The following is a 17,263-nucleotide window of genomic DNA, read 5'->3' as shown; positions in this document are numbered from 1 at the left end:
TGACTTGTGATCAATATCTTTTATACCAAAGAGCTTTTAATTTTTTTTTCAGTATCAATAGAATATCTAATACAAGGGACTGTTTAGGCACTTCAGGGAAGAGAAAGATTTAAAGAACACTAACCCTAGCTCCCAAGAGGAAATAATGTGAACATTTACTTTCTTTTCTGTGTTTTTAAAAATCTGTGTTGTCAAATATCTTGAAACATTGTTTTTCCAACAAGACTCCTCAGCTGAACAAGAGGCATACAGTGTAATGCTTCCATTGTTGGAGATGTTCGCAGCTTCACTAGTAGTGAGTGATGAGTAAGTATTTAATTTGAAGCTTATGGCCTGAAATTGTTATACAATTTTAAAACATCCACAGCATTTAATTGTTTGTTCTACTTTCCTGTCTTTGTATTATAAAAAGCCATGATCGGTTTTATTTTGCATCCTTTTCAAAAGATTTAGGCTTGAATAAAGTCAGGTACACTCAGCTAAACAAGTCTTCCCTGTTAGACTGTTTGGGTTTTTTTTTTTTTCCCCAAGTTTTCTGAAACATGGAGAAAATCCAGTCACCTGATATTCATCACTTGTACTTGAACCCATGTTTGTGGGCAACTGAAATTCATGTGACATTTGGTTGTTTTTTTCTTGAAAGGAATTTCTGCTTCAGGTAGAAAAGATTCATAACCCAAATTTCTTGTGCTCTAATTGGTTGTAAGGAGGTAAATTGAGGACATGCACTCACACACAGCACACAACACTCTACTTGAATCAAAGCTCTGATTTAGGCTTGCAGAATTTCAATAGAATTATTTCTTGTTTTCTGTAGAATTTTGATTGATTAAGGTCATTCTACCCTTAATTTAAGAGGAATGATAAGAACTTTGAAAGGTCAGATTTAAAAGGTTATGAAATTTAAGGGTGACCACTTGATATTTGCTAGTGTTGAAATACAAGTTTATTAGTTTTTGCAGGTATAAGCTGAAAGATGTTGCCTCTTCTATATTGATTAGCCGTTATAAATAAAATGCAGGAAAAAAAATCACCGTAATTCAGACAAAAGAGAAAAGGTTTTCTGAATGAGTAAAAATTCGGAATTGTAGAATATTTTAAAATTAGATTTTACTAATTTTGATAAAATAGTAAAAGTTAGCTAAGAGAGGTCTTTAGAAAACTTAATGAATAGGCAGGAATAATTTATAATTATAATATTGGTTGTTTACAGTTGGGTAACTTCTAAAATTCCTGGCGTGCCTAACAACTTGCTCTAAAATAACTCTCCCCCAGCCATCTTAATTCACTTTTAATTCATCAGGTGAGTCCTTTCTTAATAATAAAAGACAAGTTTCATACAGCTTCAGTCCTAAAATCTATCATATGTTTTGGCAAATGTCAAAAGTTAAGATTTTCCCCTCATATGGCTATATGTTTCATCATTTGAGTTCACTTTCACCAGCAAAGGAAATCAAAACATGAAACGTCATAGTAGAAACTCAGGGCTATATACAAAAGGGGACATTGGGAATGAGGCTGGAGACTGGAAGCTTCATTGGGGTTTTAACATGATTCTATCAGAGCTCCTTGTTCACGTTGACCTGAGAGTTGACACCATGTAGAATCCTTTTTAAGATGTGTCAGAACATTTTAGTCAGAGTTAAAACCTTTATATAAGATTACCTAGGAAGGAAGTCTTATTTCTACCCTTAGTTAAATTATCCTACCCTTAATTTAAGAAAACTTTGAGGCTTGTATAAGGATAAAATAGATAATGGGTATGATGAATGTATATGATAATGTATATGAACATACTTTATAAACTGTAAAGCACTGGGGTACTTGGGTGGCTCAGTCAGTTAAGCATCTACCTTTAGCCCAGGTCATGATCCCAGGGTCCTGGGATTGAGCCCCACGTTGGGCTCCCTGCTCAGCGGGCAGCCTGCTTCTCCCTCTCCCTTTGTCTCTCCACCTACCCCCACCTTGCTTGTGCTTGCTCTCTCTTGCGCTCAAATAAGATAAATAAAATATTTAAAATAATAAATAAAAATAAATAAACTACAAAGCACTGTAGAGATTTATATATTATGAACTGAGCACTATAATTTTTTTCATAGAGGTGCATGTTTCCTATAACACTGTTTCCTTTCTTTAACTAAGAAATGTCAAATAAATGTGGTTAATATATTTTTTTAAGGTATTTTATTTATCTATTTGACAGAGATCACAAGTAGGCAGAGAAAGAGGAGGAAGCAGGCTCCCCGCCAAGCAGAGAGCCCGATGTGGGGCTCGATCCCAGGACCCCAGGACCATGACCTGAGCTGAAGGCAGAGGCTTTAACCCACTGAGCCACCCAGGCGCCCCGTGGTCAATATTTTTTTAAGGTTTTATTTTTTTGTGAGAGCACGAGTAGGGGAAGGAGCAAAAGGGGAGGCAGATAGAGAAAGAATCTCTCAAGGAGAACCCACGCCAAGTGTGGAGCCTGACATGGGGCTCAATCCCGGGATCCCAAGGTCATGACCCAAGCCGAAACCGACAGTTGGATGCTCATCAGACTGAGCCACCCAAGTGCCCCAAATATGGTTAATACTTGTCAAATGCCTAACAGGTGTCAATGAACTTTTATTATATCTATTCAAATATTATTTGTTATTTTTTTAAAAATATAGAGGTCATGTATGAATACATGCTCTTTGTGGAAGATTCAAGGATGCCAAGTGATTGAGGGAAAAGTGAGAAAGGCTATCTCCAATACCCTTTTTCTTTCTGTCTGCAGAGGTAGCCAGCGTTTGGGTTCTATCTGTATAGTGTGTTTTCCTTACATTTACATTAATATATTTATATGCTTTAAAAAAAGTAATGGAATTATACTGCAGTTTGTGCTTTTCATTTGACAGTGTATCATGGGTAGCTTTCCATGTCAGCATATATAAGTCTTCATTATTTTGGACAAATGCACAGTATTCTAGAATATCATAACATAATTTAAAATGTAAGATCCATAAGAGCAGGAACTCTGTCAGTTTTCTATTCTGATGTCTCTGGTGCCTGAAACTGTAAGTAATACTGTTGTGAAAGTGCTTGCCTTTACCTCCCCAAGTGCATGTGAGAATCCTTTTCTAAGGGAGATAGCTGGATGTGTTTTTGAAAACCACATTTAGTTACCTTGTCTTCTAGTTTCTAGTGTTGCTGGTGAGAGATATGCCAGTTTTATTCTGGTTTCTGTGCAGGTAACCTGTTTTTATTTCCCAAAAAGTTCAGGGACTTCCTCTTCACCATTAGTGTTCTGGTAGTTTTCAACAGTGTGTCTAGACAGATGTGGGGTTTTTTCACTCATCCTGATCAGCACTCATTGAATCTTTTAAACTGCAAAGACACAACTTTTTTCAGTTGCAGAAAATGTTTTTCCTTCTTACTGTTTTTTTCTCTATCAGCCTCTATCTTCTCTCCTTCTGAGACTCCTCTCAGGTCAGTGTTAAATTTCTGGATAGATCTTCCATGCTTCTTAACCTTTCTCTTTCACTCTGTCATTTCGTGGGATTTGGGGCAGGAAGGGAGATAAATAAATATGTTCTGTTTGCCATCTTGATTCAGTTTTCTTTTTGACATAGTTCCTTTTATCCTATAAGGCTGATTTTTTACAAAATGTCTGTCATTTCATTTGTCTCAGCAATCTGTTCCTAAAGGAACATGAGTCATATTTTATAGAAATCAATGAAAGGTTGATATTGCTTAACATACTTTTGTTTTACAGTCAGATTTTTGGGGGAAGATACCTTCTTTAAAAAATGCAGTGCCATTTAAAAATTAGACTCACTTGCCTTGTGCTATTGGGAGTGAGCCCAGTCGCATTAAAAAGCATGTTGGTATCTCAGTCACTCATCAGGTCCAGGCAGCTCCAAGTGCTGATAAAGGCCTTGATGCTTCTCCAGATGTCTGTTCTAAGTGTTAGCTCCAGGTGCAGTAAGCAGAATATTTGGAGCTGGCACATGGTTTCTCAACCACAAAGTATGACTACAAATCAAAGTTGTAGGACCTTGGTCTTCTAGAATAATGGTTCACAAGCCTACTTGAGCATCAGAATCACCTGTGGCACTTTATGAAAATACAAATATATGGACCTTCTGTTGGACCTGTTAGATCAAAATCCTGAAGGGAGTGGGGCTGGGCTTCTGTCTTTCTTTAAAGGCTCTGGAGATTATGCTGGTATGCAGCCAAGGATGAGAATCACTGTTCTTAGAGACCCTCAGTATATATTTTCTCCTCCTGTGCCTTATTTGTGGGGGGGGGGGAGGGGGGGAGCTCTCCAGCATTCTTTGGTCAAATGTCTCATAATTTACTTAACTGGTGCCCTCCTGCTAGACATTTAATTTGCTTCTAATCTTCTGTTATTATAAATTACTCTAATAGATATCCTGATATATATAACTTTGCATATATTTGTGGATATATTCATGGGATAAATTCCTAGAAGTGAATTTGTTCAGGCAAAGGTTATGTATGTTTGTGATTGAGAGAGATTTTTTTTTTGTCTGTGAAGAGACACCTTTTAAGTCCTCAGGCATTACACTCTTAGACCGAAAATATTCTTACATCTTGGAAGTCCTTACATTTTGTTTTCATTTCTAATTAGGCCAGTACCAAGGTGGAAGTGGACATGGAGAAAGCAGAGAGTCTGCAGGTGACAAGAGGAGACTTCCTTGCTTCTTTGGAGAATGATATCAAACCAGTGAGTATGGATACTGAGTGATGGACAAGCCAAAAAATAATCATAATTCAAGAGAAAAGTAAATGCCATTTTGCACAATATTCTGTAAAGTTACATCATACGTACTTTTAAGAACCAGGAAATCTCAATATTGGAAGTGTCCTATATGAGAAACGTTTGCACATCAATGCTGGTGACCGGGTAATTAATCAGTACTTAATTGAAATTATTTCTCACGATAGGGAGAGCGCCTTCTCATAACACTGGGTCTTGTCAAACTTAACTTTTGCCATTCAGTTGGATGTAAAATGAGATCTCATTTTGGTCTTGATTTGTACCTCACTGATTACTTATGAAGTTAAGCATCTTTCCATATGTTTATTGGCCATACAAGTGTCTTCTGTGAAATGCTATTCGTGTCTTTTGCCTATGTTTCTGCTGTATTGCTTATTCTTTACTTTTATTTGGTCTGCATAAGTCCCTTATATAGTCTTAACAATAATTATTTGTTGCGAGTATCTCCTTTAAAGACAAAAATCAGTTTGTTTTAGCCCTGTCTACTTTATGATTGTTGTCTTTTAAATATAAAATAATTACTTTCAAAAGTTACTGAACAATGGAAATGATTTAATCTTTTGCTGCTGTCATTTGTAATAGTTAGTGAAAATATTAGAGCCTAGCCTGACTGATTTATCCCAAGATTTTTTTTAATGAAAATATTTTGGCTTCCAGGAAGGGGAAACTAAGATAACTTACTTAAGTAATTAATAACTTACTTTCATTTATTGCACGGATCTGGGGGATAAAACAGAAAATAAAATGACAGGATAAGTAAGGAAGTTTCCTACATATGGTTAGGCTGGGGGTGGTCACTGTTTCCTGGTTCAGGTATCTCGCTGCTGCTCTTGTGAGGCTTGGACTATGTACTTGTACTTGGACTGTCTACCTATTTCCTACAGTAGCCATTCAACCAGTACTTCCTAGGCTCCTCCTTTATCACTTTTTATAGGGCCTTTCAGTTTCCCATATCCAAAACAGGGAATGATAACTTTTCTCTGTATTCAGGAATCAAAAGACTAGTGTGTGCACGGACAAGAGGGTGGTCTGCAGAGTGATTTGGTGGCAAAGTAACGGAGTAATGAAACCACAGTGTATTGTTAAGAGACAGTATTACAGAGAATGACTTTCTGTGAGGTGTAAGTTCTAATGTTAACATCATTCCATATGTTGGGTAATGAAAAACTGACTTTTTGAGGGATGTGATAATTTTTTAAGATTTGAAAATCTCAAGATATGTGACCCTTAGATTATGTTGGGTTTTCCTACTCTTTTCTTCACTTGTTAACCTTATGAAAACAAAATTCATTTAAGTCACTAAGTACTAAATTATTGACTCCTCTTGGTAGCTGGTTTGATGGGAGTTGCAGTGTGAAAGTAGAAGTTGAAAATGAAGAGGGATGTGATTTAAACTCCAAAATGTAGCGAGCACCCTTAAGATGATTACATATAGTAATTGCTTTTATTTCCATTTTCTCATACTTTAGTCTTTCAATATAGCTGCCCATTTCTACCTATATTTACAAACCTAGGCTTACCTTGGTGCCATTTAACTTATGTCCCCTGCTACCTAGCTGATGTGGATAAGATCTTCTCATTACCATTTCATTTCCCATTTTAATCCAAGATACCTACAGTCAGTGTGAGGATAGTATCTCCATCTGCTGAGCCAACTGAAGCCAACTGCTTCTAATTTCTAAGTCCGTGACCTCTTTTTCTCTTTGTTCTTAACAGAAAGCTACATCCAACATACTCCCTTTACAGAAACAAGTACTTCCTTTACAGAAACAAGTACATTGAAACTAACCTTTCTCAGAGATTATGAGGGCGTGGGCTCTTGTAGAATCTGACTGTAGAATCTATGTTTTATTCCATTAAATCACCCAAACTAACTCCCCTAACCACTAGGTAAAAGGATAAATGAGAAACTATAAAATAATGGGCTTTTTGTTTTTGCTTTTATTTGCCTTTTAAGCTTTTTACATTAATATGGGATATTGCTCAGCACTTTTAGTGTGTAGGAATTACTACTCATCTTTTGTACACCTTTAAGTATTTTAGTTTTTATACTAACACCCAAAATGCTTTAAATTATCCTTTTCCTCCATAGGCATTTGGCACAAACCAAGAGGATTATGCAAGTTACATTATGAATGGTATTATCAAATGGGGTGATCCAGTTACACGAGTTCTAGAAGATGGGGAGCTGCTGGTTCAGCAGACTAAAAATAGTGACCGCACACCACTGGTTAGCGTCCTTTTGGAAGGTGAGAAAGAATGAGCAGATGGCATTAAAAGTAAAAAAACAAAAACAAACAAACAAACAAAAAAACCCAAAAACTAAAAACCCACTTTTACAAAGTTATTTAGCACATTCCGGAAAAATGAATTATTTTCTATTCTAAATCTATTCATGATCTAAAAATAATAATCCAGTCTATGTATTGTGTGTATATTGTGTGTAAATGAAAATTTTCTTGGGATAGACTGTCACTGATGAATGATAGCAACTAGTTTTCTTGAGGGATTGTATCTAAATTTCTATTACGTACTAGACTGTATGCTACCACAGAGTACTTGAGTCAATTAAATAACTATCCACTCAGTGCTGTGTTATGTAATAGACTGTACGATAGCACATAGTACTCAATTCAATTAAGTAAGTATTCATTGAGTAAAATGTTTTAGGCATTGAACTGGTTGCTGGAGATACAAAGACACAGAATTCAGTCTGGTCATGAAGAAAAGACGTGTAAACAAATTCTTAACTACAGTATAAATGTGTAAATGTGTGTGTGAATGCAAGTCACTTTGCCCAGGGATGATCAAAGAAAGCGAAGGATGGTGTTTAATTTAGACTTTGAAGGATTAGTTAGGATTTTACCAAGTAGACAGAAAAGCAGGGACATTCTGTTCACTAGTCACTTGTTTATAGTTATGATTAGTACAACAGCAAGGTTTGTTGAGTCCACATGACAGAGGGATCTAACTCCTTCCAGAGTCTGGGAGTAAGGGCCTCCTAAAACCCAGTAAGCCAAGACCTGAAGGATGCAGAGAAGCTGGCCCAACAGAGTAATTGGGGAAGATGTTCTATAGAGGGACCAGCAGGTGAAAGAGGCCTGGGGGAGAAAGGGGATTGAAACAGATAGGGACATTGGCTAGACATGAAACTGAAGTAGTAGAGAGGAGCCAGTTGGTACACAGTCTTGTAGACCATATTGAAGATTCAGGCTCTGTCTGAGGGACAATAGAAGCCATTTGTGGTAAGATTTGTATTTTCAAAACGTCATGAGTGCTTCATGGTAGAGAATAGATTGGAGGGTGAGAAAAGATACAGGAGAACAATGGTTAGAAGCAGTTGCATTAATGCAACTTAATGAAAGCTGATTGTGGTTTAAAGTTACATAGGGTAGGGGCACCTGGGTGGTTCAGTTGGTTAAGTGTCTGACTTTGGCTCTGGTCATGTCCTGGAGTCCCAGAGATGGAGCCCCATGTCGGGCTCCCTGCTCAGCAGAGAGCCTGCTTCTCCCTCTGCCCCTCACCCTACTTTTTTTTTTTTTTTTAAGATTTTATTTATTTGACAGATCACAAGTAGGCAGAGGGGCAGGCAGAGAGAGAGAAGGGAGGAAGCAGGCTCCCTGCTCAGCAGACCCCCCCACCCACCCAGCCCCCGCCATGCGGGGCTTGATCCCCGGACCCTGAGATCATGACTTGAGCTGAAGGCAGAGGCTTTAACCCACTGAGCCACCCAGGCGCCCCAGCCCCTCACCCTACTTGTGCTCTCTGTCTCTCATCTCTCTCTCTCTCTCTCTCAAATAAATAAATAAAATATTTTTTAAAAAGTAACATAGGATAGTGGAGATGGAGGTAAGTAGACCATTTGGAGAAATATGTAGGAGAGAGAATAAATGAGACTTCATTATTATTAATCACAGTTAAGTAAACATTCTTTCAACTGTTATTTGCTAGTGACTCTACTGACACTTTACACTTATCTTATTTAAACCCCACTTCAATCCTCTGAGAGCATATGCTTCTGTTTGGCCTAGCTGGTAAATGGGAAGCCAAACTTAGAAATATTAAGTAACTAGATTGACTATGGGGAAGAGTTATTGAGTATAATTGCCAGGTTTTTAGTATTACACCGCCTGGTAAATGGTGCTATTTGCTAAGATTGAGAATGCTAGTGGAGAAGCAGATTTCAGGAAGAAAAATTATGAGTTGAGTTTTGGATATGTTGAGTTTGAGGTTCCTATAAGATAATTGAATTGGAAATATTAACAGCCCATTGGATATGTGGGCTCAGAAGAGAGGTCTGGCTGGCAGTAACATTCATGAGTTGTGTGTATATATAGACTGTTGTTGAATCCATGGGAGTTGGGTAAGGTGACTTACAGAAGGGGTGTAAGTTGAGAAGAAAAGGGGGCCTAGACCTGATCTCCGAGGTATGTCAGTGTGGAAAAACCAAGTAGAGCAGGAAGAGTAGACAAAGGAGACTGAGCGAGAGGTAAGAGGGAGAGAAGGAGAAGGAGCTATCTCAGAAGTCAAGAAAAGTATTTTTAAAAAGAGGAGTTATCCATTATAGCAAATATTCCCAAGAAGCGAACAGATAAAATGTCTGTTGGATTCGGTGACCTAGAGATCATTGGTGACTCAGATAGGAGCCTGGTTCCATGTACTGGCAATGGAAGCCAGAGGGTTTGTTTGAGGATGGAGGGAAGATGAAAAGTGAAGGGGGCCAGAGCAGATAATTCTTGGAGTAGTTCCATTTTGAAGGGAGAAGAAGGAGTGGTGTTGAGGGGTGTGAGTCCAGAAAGAGTTTTTTGCTTTGTTTATTAAACTGTTAGGTAGACTAAAGCATGCCGAAATGCTGTTGGACAGACTGTAGGGAGGAGGAAGAGGTGGAACAGATGGGGAAGAGGATATAGTGTCAAGTTCCTGAGAAGATGGGAAGGAAGAATTGGTTGGTTTATGGATGGAAGAGGGACACATCTTCCATTTCACAGAAGGGAAAGAGGAAATGTCCAAATACAGTTAAGTTTACAGATTTGGTTGCCTTTATGAGAAGGTCTAACTAAATCTTTAAAATTTTAGCTTTTTAAGGCACATTTGCTTCTAAAAGGCAGCTTTTTCCTACCCCCAATGTCATCTCATAAAAAGATCATATTTTTTGTTAGACATATGATTTTATGGAACTCATAACGTGAGTATGGATATGCATTTGAATGCATTCTATTTTTTTTAAGAAACAAAACCCTTGCATTTTATATATTTAGTCAGAAGTTTGAAGATTATGACTGTGAGAAAGAAGGAAGGAATGTATTTCATCATACCTTTGAGAAATGCTAATCAGTTCATTAAGTTTAGTTGCTAATAAATAAGAGAAAACATGTCTGCTATAAAATTGTGTCAGGAAATGTTAATGAGCTACTAGTTGAGGCCTCAGTACATTGTGGATAAACGTTTAAACTTGTTTTATTCCCTTTTGCTTAGGTTGGCTTTTTTCCCCTGACTTGCTCCTATCTTTGCACAGGCCCTCCTCATAGTGGGAAGACTGCTCTAGCCGCGAAGATTGCAGAGGAATCCAACTTCCCCTTCATCAAGATCTGTTCTCCTGATAAGATGATTGGCTTTTCTGAGACAGCCAAGTGTCAGGCCATGAAGAAGGTATCAAGATTTTTACTTTCATTTTAATCTCCAATCTCTTAGATAGGGGTGTGTCCATAGGTACCTCTGTATCGACCTTTATACATGTATATATGTAAAAGCCATAGCAACTCTGTTCTCAAGCAGAGCTAGATTATCAGCAGAATTTGGGGGGAAGCAGTGACTGTGTTTTAGGTAGATTTAACTTTGTAATATGTTCCTTTTTTTTTTTTTTAATTAACATATAATGTATTATTTGTTTCAGAGGTACAGGTCTGTGATTCATCAGTTTGTAATGCATTCTTATTAGCATTTCTTTATCTTCCAAATTATGGATTTTTAAAAGGATTTTATTTATTTGAGAGAGAGAGCCAGAGAGCATGAGTGTAGGGAGGGGCAGACGGAAAGGGAGAATCAAACTCCCTGCAGAATAGGGAGCCTGGTTTGGGGCTCAATCCTGGGACCCTGAGATCATGACCTGAGCCAAAGGCAGATGCTTAACTAACTGAGCCACCCAGGTGCCCCCAAATTTTGCTTTGTTTAATACATATTACAGTTAATTTTCATTTCTTAGGTTTGTATTGACTCAATTGAAAGATCAAGTTAAAAGTATTTGAGTACAGGGGCCCTTGGGTGGCTCAGTCGGTTGAGCATCCCAGTCATGATTTCTGCTCAGGTCATGATCTCTGGGTCCTGGGATTGAGCCCTGCGTTGGGCTCTGCTCTCAGTGCAGAGTCTGCTTGTCCCTCTCCCTTTGCTCATCCGCTTGTTCACTTTCTCTCTCAAATAAATAAATAAAATCTTTAAAAATAAAAGTATTTGAGTGGAACAAATTCATTTAGGATTTTTTTTTTAATCAGTGTACAAAATCACAGTGTTTGGGGTCAATTAGGTTGACTACATAGTTTGGGAAAGAACAGAGGTACATCATTGGAAAGATAGTCTCAAAACCCCTACAAAGGGATGGTGGTCTCTTAGGACAGTCAGATTCTGCTTGGCAAGTTAATGCAGTCCTCATCCTTCTTCCTTTCTCTGAGTGCTGTTTTTCATGTTCTTAATGCAGCTGCTTTGAGCCATCAGTGAAAGAGCAACAGAAAATAGAATCTTAGAGCTGAAAGGACTGTAAGACTGTCTGGTCCATCTTTCCTACATTCAAACAAATGCCGTGTATGGCTTCTAGGATAGTAAGTGGCTGCTCTTTAAAAAACAACTAAAGTCAGGGTGCCTGGGTGGCTCAGTAGGTTAAGACCTCTGCCTTCGGCTCAGGTCATGATCCCAGGGTGCTAGGATCGAGCCCCGTATCCGGCTCTCTGCTTAGCAGGGAGCCTGCTTTCTCCTCTTCCTCTCTCTCTGCCTGCCTCTCGGCCTACTTGTGATCTCTATCTGTCAAATAAAATAAAATCTTTAAAAAAAAAAAAAAAAAGCAACTAAAGTCACTGATGAAAATGTAATGACTGTTTCATGTCCCTTGGGAGCTTGTGTTCCCAGTGATGCTCTGATTTGGTATACTCCCAGGCAGTGAAGAAGTTTTTGTTTTTGTTTTTGTTTTTTTTAATCTAGTTGAAATATTTCTTTTACTTAAATCCGATTTTTCATGCTTGATCTTTCTTAGCTATGAAAATCAGAATCTGAGAAAAGAGCTTTGAGAATTGGGGTGCTGCCTATAAAGACAGCTCCAGAGTTCTTTAAACTTGCTCTTGGGCCCCCGCTTTATAAAGATGGAGGGTACAATGACTTTAGGTTTTTTTTTTTTCTTTTTTTTTTTTTAAGATTTTATTCATTTATTCGGCAGAGAGAGATCACAAGTAGGCAGAAAGGCAGGCAGAGAGAGAGAGAGGGAAGCAGGCTCCCCGCTGAGCAGAGAGCCCGATGCGGGGCTCGATCCCAGGACCCTGAGATCGCGACCCGAGCCGAAGGCAGCGGCTTAACCCACTGAGCCACCCAGGCGCCCCAGGGAAGAGGCTGCAGAGGAAAGATGATATTTTAAAAGAAGCAGTTTCCCCAAAAAATGTAAGTTTGAGAGGCTAGCTTCTTGTTTGGTCAGATGGCAGAAGATTGTTCGAGTAGCTTGCTTGAAATGGATGGAGGGGGCCAGAGCTTGAACCAGGATTCGTGTCCTGTGCACTGTAGCATCAAGGGAAATATTCTGTGGGGCGCCTGATGGCTCAGTTGGTTAAGCGTCTGCCTTTGGCTCAGGTCAGGATCCCAGGCTCCCCGGCCAGTGGGGAGTCTGCTCATCCCTCTCTCTCTCCCTCTGTGCCGCCCCCTGCTTGTGCTCTCTCTCTTACTTGCTCCCGCTCAAAAGAAAATAAAACCTTTGAAAAAAGGTAAATATTCTGTGTAAAAGTCTTTGAAGTTAGTGTGAAAGAGAGGGAGATGTTGCCAGACAGAAAGAGAACTTAAATATCATAGTCCGTTCATTCTGTGTCTGGGGTGAGACCAGTAGTAGCTCTCCTGGGGAATATCTAGACAGAATCAATCGCTAGAACCAGCAACTTCCCTAAAGTAGGTGGGGGTGGCTTTTCTTTGTTTTTAGGGGTTTTCTTCTCCCCCTCTAAAGGGAACCTAAACCACATCTTATGGTGAAACTTTAAATAATAGCCCTTGGAATCTGTAGCCATGGAATGTAGCATTCCATTGAACAGCTAATTCTGTTCGTATTTCCATAACCCCATCCATTCCTCATACGTGTTCTAAAGTAGTCTCCTCTGCAGATGGTAAATTACTCCATTGCTTTTCCCCAGCTGCCAGCTGCTACCTCAGATGTACTCGGAGATGTGGGTGGAATGGTCCTAGTTTTTCTATAAAGTTTTAAAAAAGCACTTTAGGCTCCTCCAGATCAAAGCTGCTTTGTAAGTGTGAGATATTATCATTTTTATTATTTTAATCTCTTGCAAATTGACTTGAGGGGGGAAGGTAATATGTGCTGGGTTTAGAGGCTTAAATGGTTAAATTAATGGCTTAATAACTTATGATTTAATCTTTAAATTGTTAAAGCCTTTCAAGGTAGAGTTTTAGATGAGTGGAAGGCTAAGGAATAGAAAAATAAGTGTCTATACAAGCTTATTCAAAATTGTTTTGATTCATGATTCACTGTCTGGATCATCCATGCACCCTTAAAGTTACAAAAATTATTTCCATGTCACTGGTATAATAAATTTGTATTAGACTTTTTTATTTTCTCTGGCAAAAAAAAAAAAAAAAAAAAAAATGTTATCCCCTGAAACTAAAGTACATACAGGAACAGAGAAAAGAATGAAGCATAGGTGTCCTAGAAATATATTAGAAATATTGCAAAATCTTTCCCTGCAAATAGTTTTCACATTGTTGCCTAATGATAGGTTGACAAAAGCCTGCGGGCTCAAACCAGTCTAAAGGTGCTAAGTCTTCCAAGCTGCTTTTGAAAATGAAATATAAATGCCATTCCTCAGTACTTCTAGTCTACCTCCCACTGCTGCTCTCTTCCCTTCATTTTTAGTGTTAGGATGGGAAAATATTTTCTTTCTTTTTTTTTTTCAGAACACAAATAATTTGTACTTTTTTTTTTTTTTTTATCAATTCTGGAAAGTCATTTCTTTCCTTTTAAATGCTGCTCCTCCCCAAAGATGCAGCTTTTCTAATCACACACACAAAAAAGAACACACAGAAGGAAAAAAAAAAAGGAGTCTATATTTGTCCTTCAGGTTTCTTCTGTACTTAGACACACACACACACACACACACACACACACACACACACACACACACGGGATCACATTGGACATACTGTTTTCAACCTGCTTTCTTCACTTAATGTATTATGGCTTTTTTGTGTGTGTGTCATTAAAATGTATCTCAGTATTATGTTAATAGCTGTATAATATTTGTTTAAACATTACCCCTTCGCTGAACTTTCAGTTTGTTTCCAGATTTTTTCACAATTAAATAAAATATTCTGTAGAACCACCAAACTAGGGAAATCACTACTCCCCATTTTCTTTTTTAAGATTTTATTTATTTGACAGACAGAGGTCACAAGGAGGCAGAGAGGCGGGCAGAGAGAACGAGGAGGAAGCAGGATCCCTGCTGAGCAGAGAGCCTGATGCGGGGCTCGATCCCAGGACCCTGGGATCATGACCTGAGCCGAAGGCAGAGGCTTTAACCCACTGAGCCACCCAGGTGCCCCTTACTAGGTTTTTCTAAGAGTAGCATCATATTTGAATGACTGAGAACTTGGGCTTAGGTTTCAAATAGATCTGTCTTTGAATCCCAGCTCTACCACACTTACCAGGTCTTGCAGTCACTTAATCTATAAGCCTCTGTTGTGTCGCCTATGAAATGAAGATAATATTCAGAATTAAATGAGATGACAATCTATGTAAAGTATCATGCAGTGCCTTGGGATATCGTATGAGCTCAATAAAGTGTAGTGGTTATTTTTACATATCATTATTACTGTATATACATTTCTGGTTATTTCCTACAGAATCAGGATTGCTAAAGTAAAAACATTAATATTTTGAAGATTTTTGATAAATATTGGTATCAAAACTCATGTAAAAATACTGCTGATTTCTACAGTCTACCTCTTCAAAAAGTTGTACCAATTTACACTCACAGTCCCATCATGTGAGTGTCCATTGCCTTGGACTCTCACTGACACTTGATGTTATTTATAACATCAAATATTAAAATATTTTTTTTGCAAGAGCGCCTGGCTGGCTCAGTCAGTGGAGCGTGTACCTCTTGACCTCGGGGTTGTGGGTTCAAACCCCATGTTGGGTGTAGAGATGCCTTAAAAATAAAATCTTTTAACAATTTATTAATTAAAATATTTCTTGCCAATTCGAGGGGTAATAGATTAGCATTTAAAATTACTTCTTCAGCTACATTTTAATGACTAGGTGCTCAAGTTAAAAGATTTTTCAAGTGTTTTGTAATAGCAATAGTTCGTGATACTCAGAAATATTATAATTTCATATAATTTTTAGCACATTAATTTTTGTTAAAGAGAGGTGGTCTGATTTGTTGCTTCATAGAACGAGCATCTTTATGTACCATTTTATTACTTAAACCAAGAGGTAAGAGTTTTTGTTAGTAGAGAGGGTCGTTCAGCTTGCATTAATGAGCATCTTAGATTTAATTGTAATTAAGCTATTGCTTCTTGTTCACATATGGATAATGCTAAAATACATGAAAGTAGTTTGTTTTCAATTAATTTAAATTTTACCTTGTACTTCTCTTAATTTGCTTAATAAATCCTTTCTCCTTGGATGAACTCCTCAACACTGCCATTATCCTCATATTGCAGGGTGGGGTGGGTGGAGATACCATATGTTCCATTAAGATGTTTGAAGTGTTTACAGATTTTCTTCTCCCCTGTTTTATGTTTGTTTCCCAGCTCCATTCTATTTTTAAATTTTAGTTCCTTTATCCATATTCACACGTGTATTTTTTAAATCTATTTTACTAGTTCTATTAGTGGCATTACATGAACAAAAGAACAAAACAGTGGAGTTTGATTTTAACTAATTACCAAATCTTGATGCTTCCTGAGTACACAATCAGTACAGAGATGAAATAGAACAATCCGATATGACTGAACTGTCTGAAGAAAATTAAGTAGGAATATCCGTGATCTATAAAACTATACCCATTAATAACATAACATAGTCTTGTTTTTAAAGGACTGAAAATTAATGGAAGAAATTTTCCTTTCCACTAGCTTTGCAAAAAGGAAATAATCTTCTCTGAATATCCTCCTGTAAATCCCACTGCAAATTGTAGTCTGTACAGAACAGAATCATGGTGCCTAATCCTCCTCTTTTCATGGTTTAGTCCATACAAAGAACAGAGCTGGAAATTGGATCTTTTGACAGCAGTTACTAAGCAACAGAATTTGGATGTTTTTGGTTAACATCCTAATATATCATGTAGCTGATTTGTCGAAGTTTGTGCATGTATTAACCGAGACAAGTGGACACTCCGGAAGTGACTACTGGTCCCCATACAGCTGGGCGGAGAGTGGGTGCGTGTTGTTTAATACACTTTGTCTTCTGGCGTTTATATCTCTTTGGCACACAAAGGAGGATGGTGTAACCTTTAGGAGAACTTTCAGACTTTGTGACTTTTTATATTATTAAGAATACTCTGCTCTGGGGTTTGCGTTAGGTGAAAAATGAAGGAATTTTTCCTGAAAAACAGGGAGAAAATGAAGGATTTTAAGGTCATTCCAGGAAGCTTTAGTACTTTGCCAAAAGTTTAGGTCCACTTCCTGAGGCAGTTTCATTAGAAGACAGCTAATGTTTGCTTGGTCTACTCCCAAGTTATTTTTAGAAATTAGAGATTATTACTGATAGCACCGATTTGAATTTGCTCATTTACATTTTTATATGCTACCAAATATGATTAGGGTATGCTTTCAACTAATTGCTGACAGATTTACTGCATTAGGGTTTTTCTAAGTCATCAGATTCGTACTGTCATCAGATTCCTACTAAGTACTTCATGCCAGCCACTTCAGAGCTGAGATGAACTCTTTCAGCCCCAGAAGAACCGGAGAATTTGGCTTCACCTACCTCAGAGCACTAATGAGGTTATAGAAAATGGAGGATGGAATCCACTTAGAACACGCTTTGCTGTGGTTTGTGATTCTGAAAGGCTGGGATTAACATGGAGCGAATGCTGGCGTGTTCCCATTTGTACTCAGGGAGACTCCAGAATCGGCAGCTGCTGCCCCTCCCCTGCACACAGGTGGCTCCCGGCTTGTCTGTAGATTCCAGGAGTGGGCTCTGTGCCTGGAGCACTTGCAGTGTCCTTGAGGGCCATACTCAGACCTGCCCCGGCCCTTGTGTGGCAGGAGCCCCGTGCCTCCCTTTGCACAGTGTGCATA

At 38.3% G+C, this 17,263-nt stretch overlaps 1 protein-coding gene across 2 annotated transcripts in view; it reads left to right on the top strand.

Annotated features, from left to right (window-relative positions):
• The window catches only part of NSF (N-ethylmaleimide sensitive factor, vesicle fusing ATPase), a 147,812-nt gene that overhangs the window by 93,263 nt on the left and 37,286 nt on the right, over positions 1–17,263 (top strand). For both annotated transcript variants that reach the window (XM_045985642.1, XM_045985641.1), the window contains exons 13-15: positions 4,616–4,711; positions 6,858–7,014; positions 10,281–10,414. In XM_045985642.1, the coding sequence (XP_045841598.1) occupies positions 4,616–4,711; positions 6,858–7,014; positions 10,281–10,414 (387 nt within the window). The remainder of the gene's footprint in view (positions 1–4,615; positions 4,712–6,857; positions 7,015–10,280; positions 10,415–17,263) is intronic.

The sequence above is a fragment of the Meles meles genome, chromosome 18 (genome assembly GCF_922984935.1).
Source record: "Meles meles chromosome 18, mMelMel3.1 paternal haplotype, whole genome shotgun sequence".
Lineage (NCBI taxonomy): Eukaryota > Metazoa > Chordata > Mammalia > Carnivora > Mustelidae > Meles > Meles meles.
The sequence above is the reverse complement of the archived record's forward strand: the minus strand, read 5'-3'. Positions and strand labels throughout refer to the sequence as shown.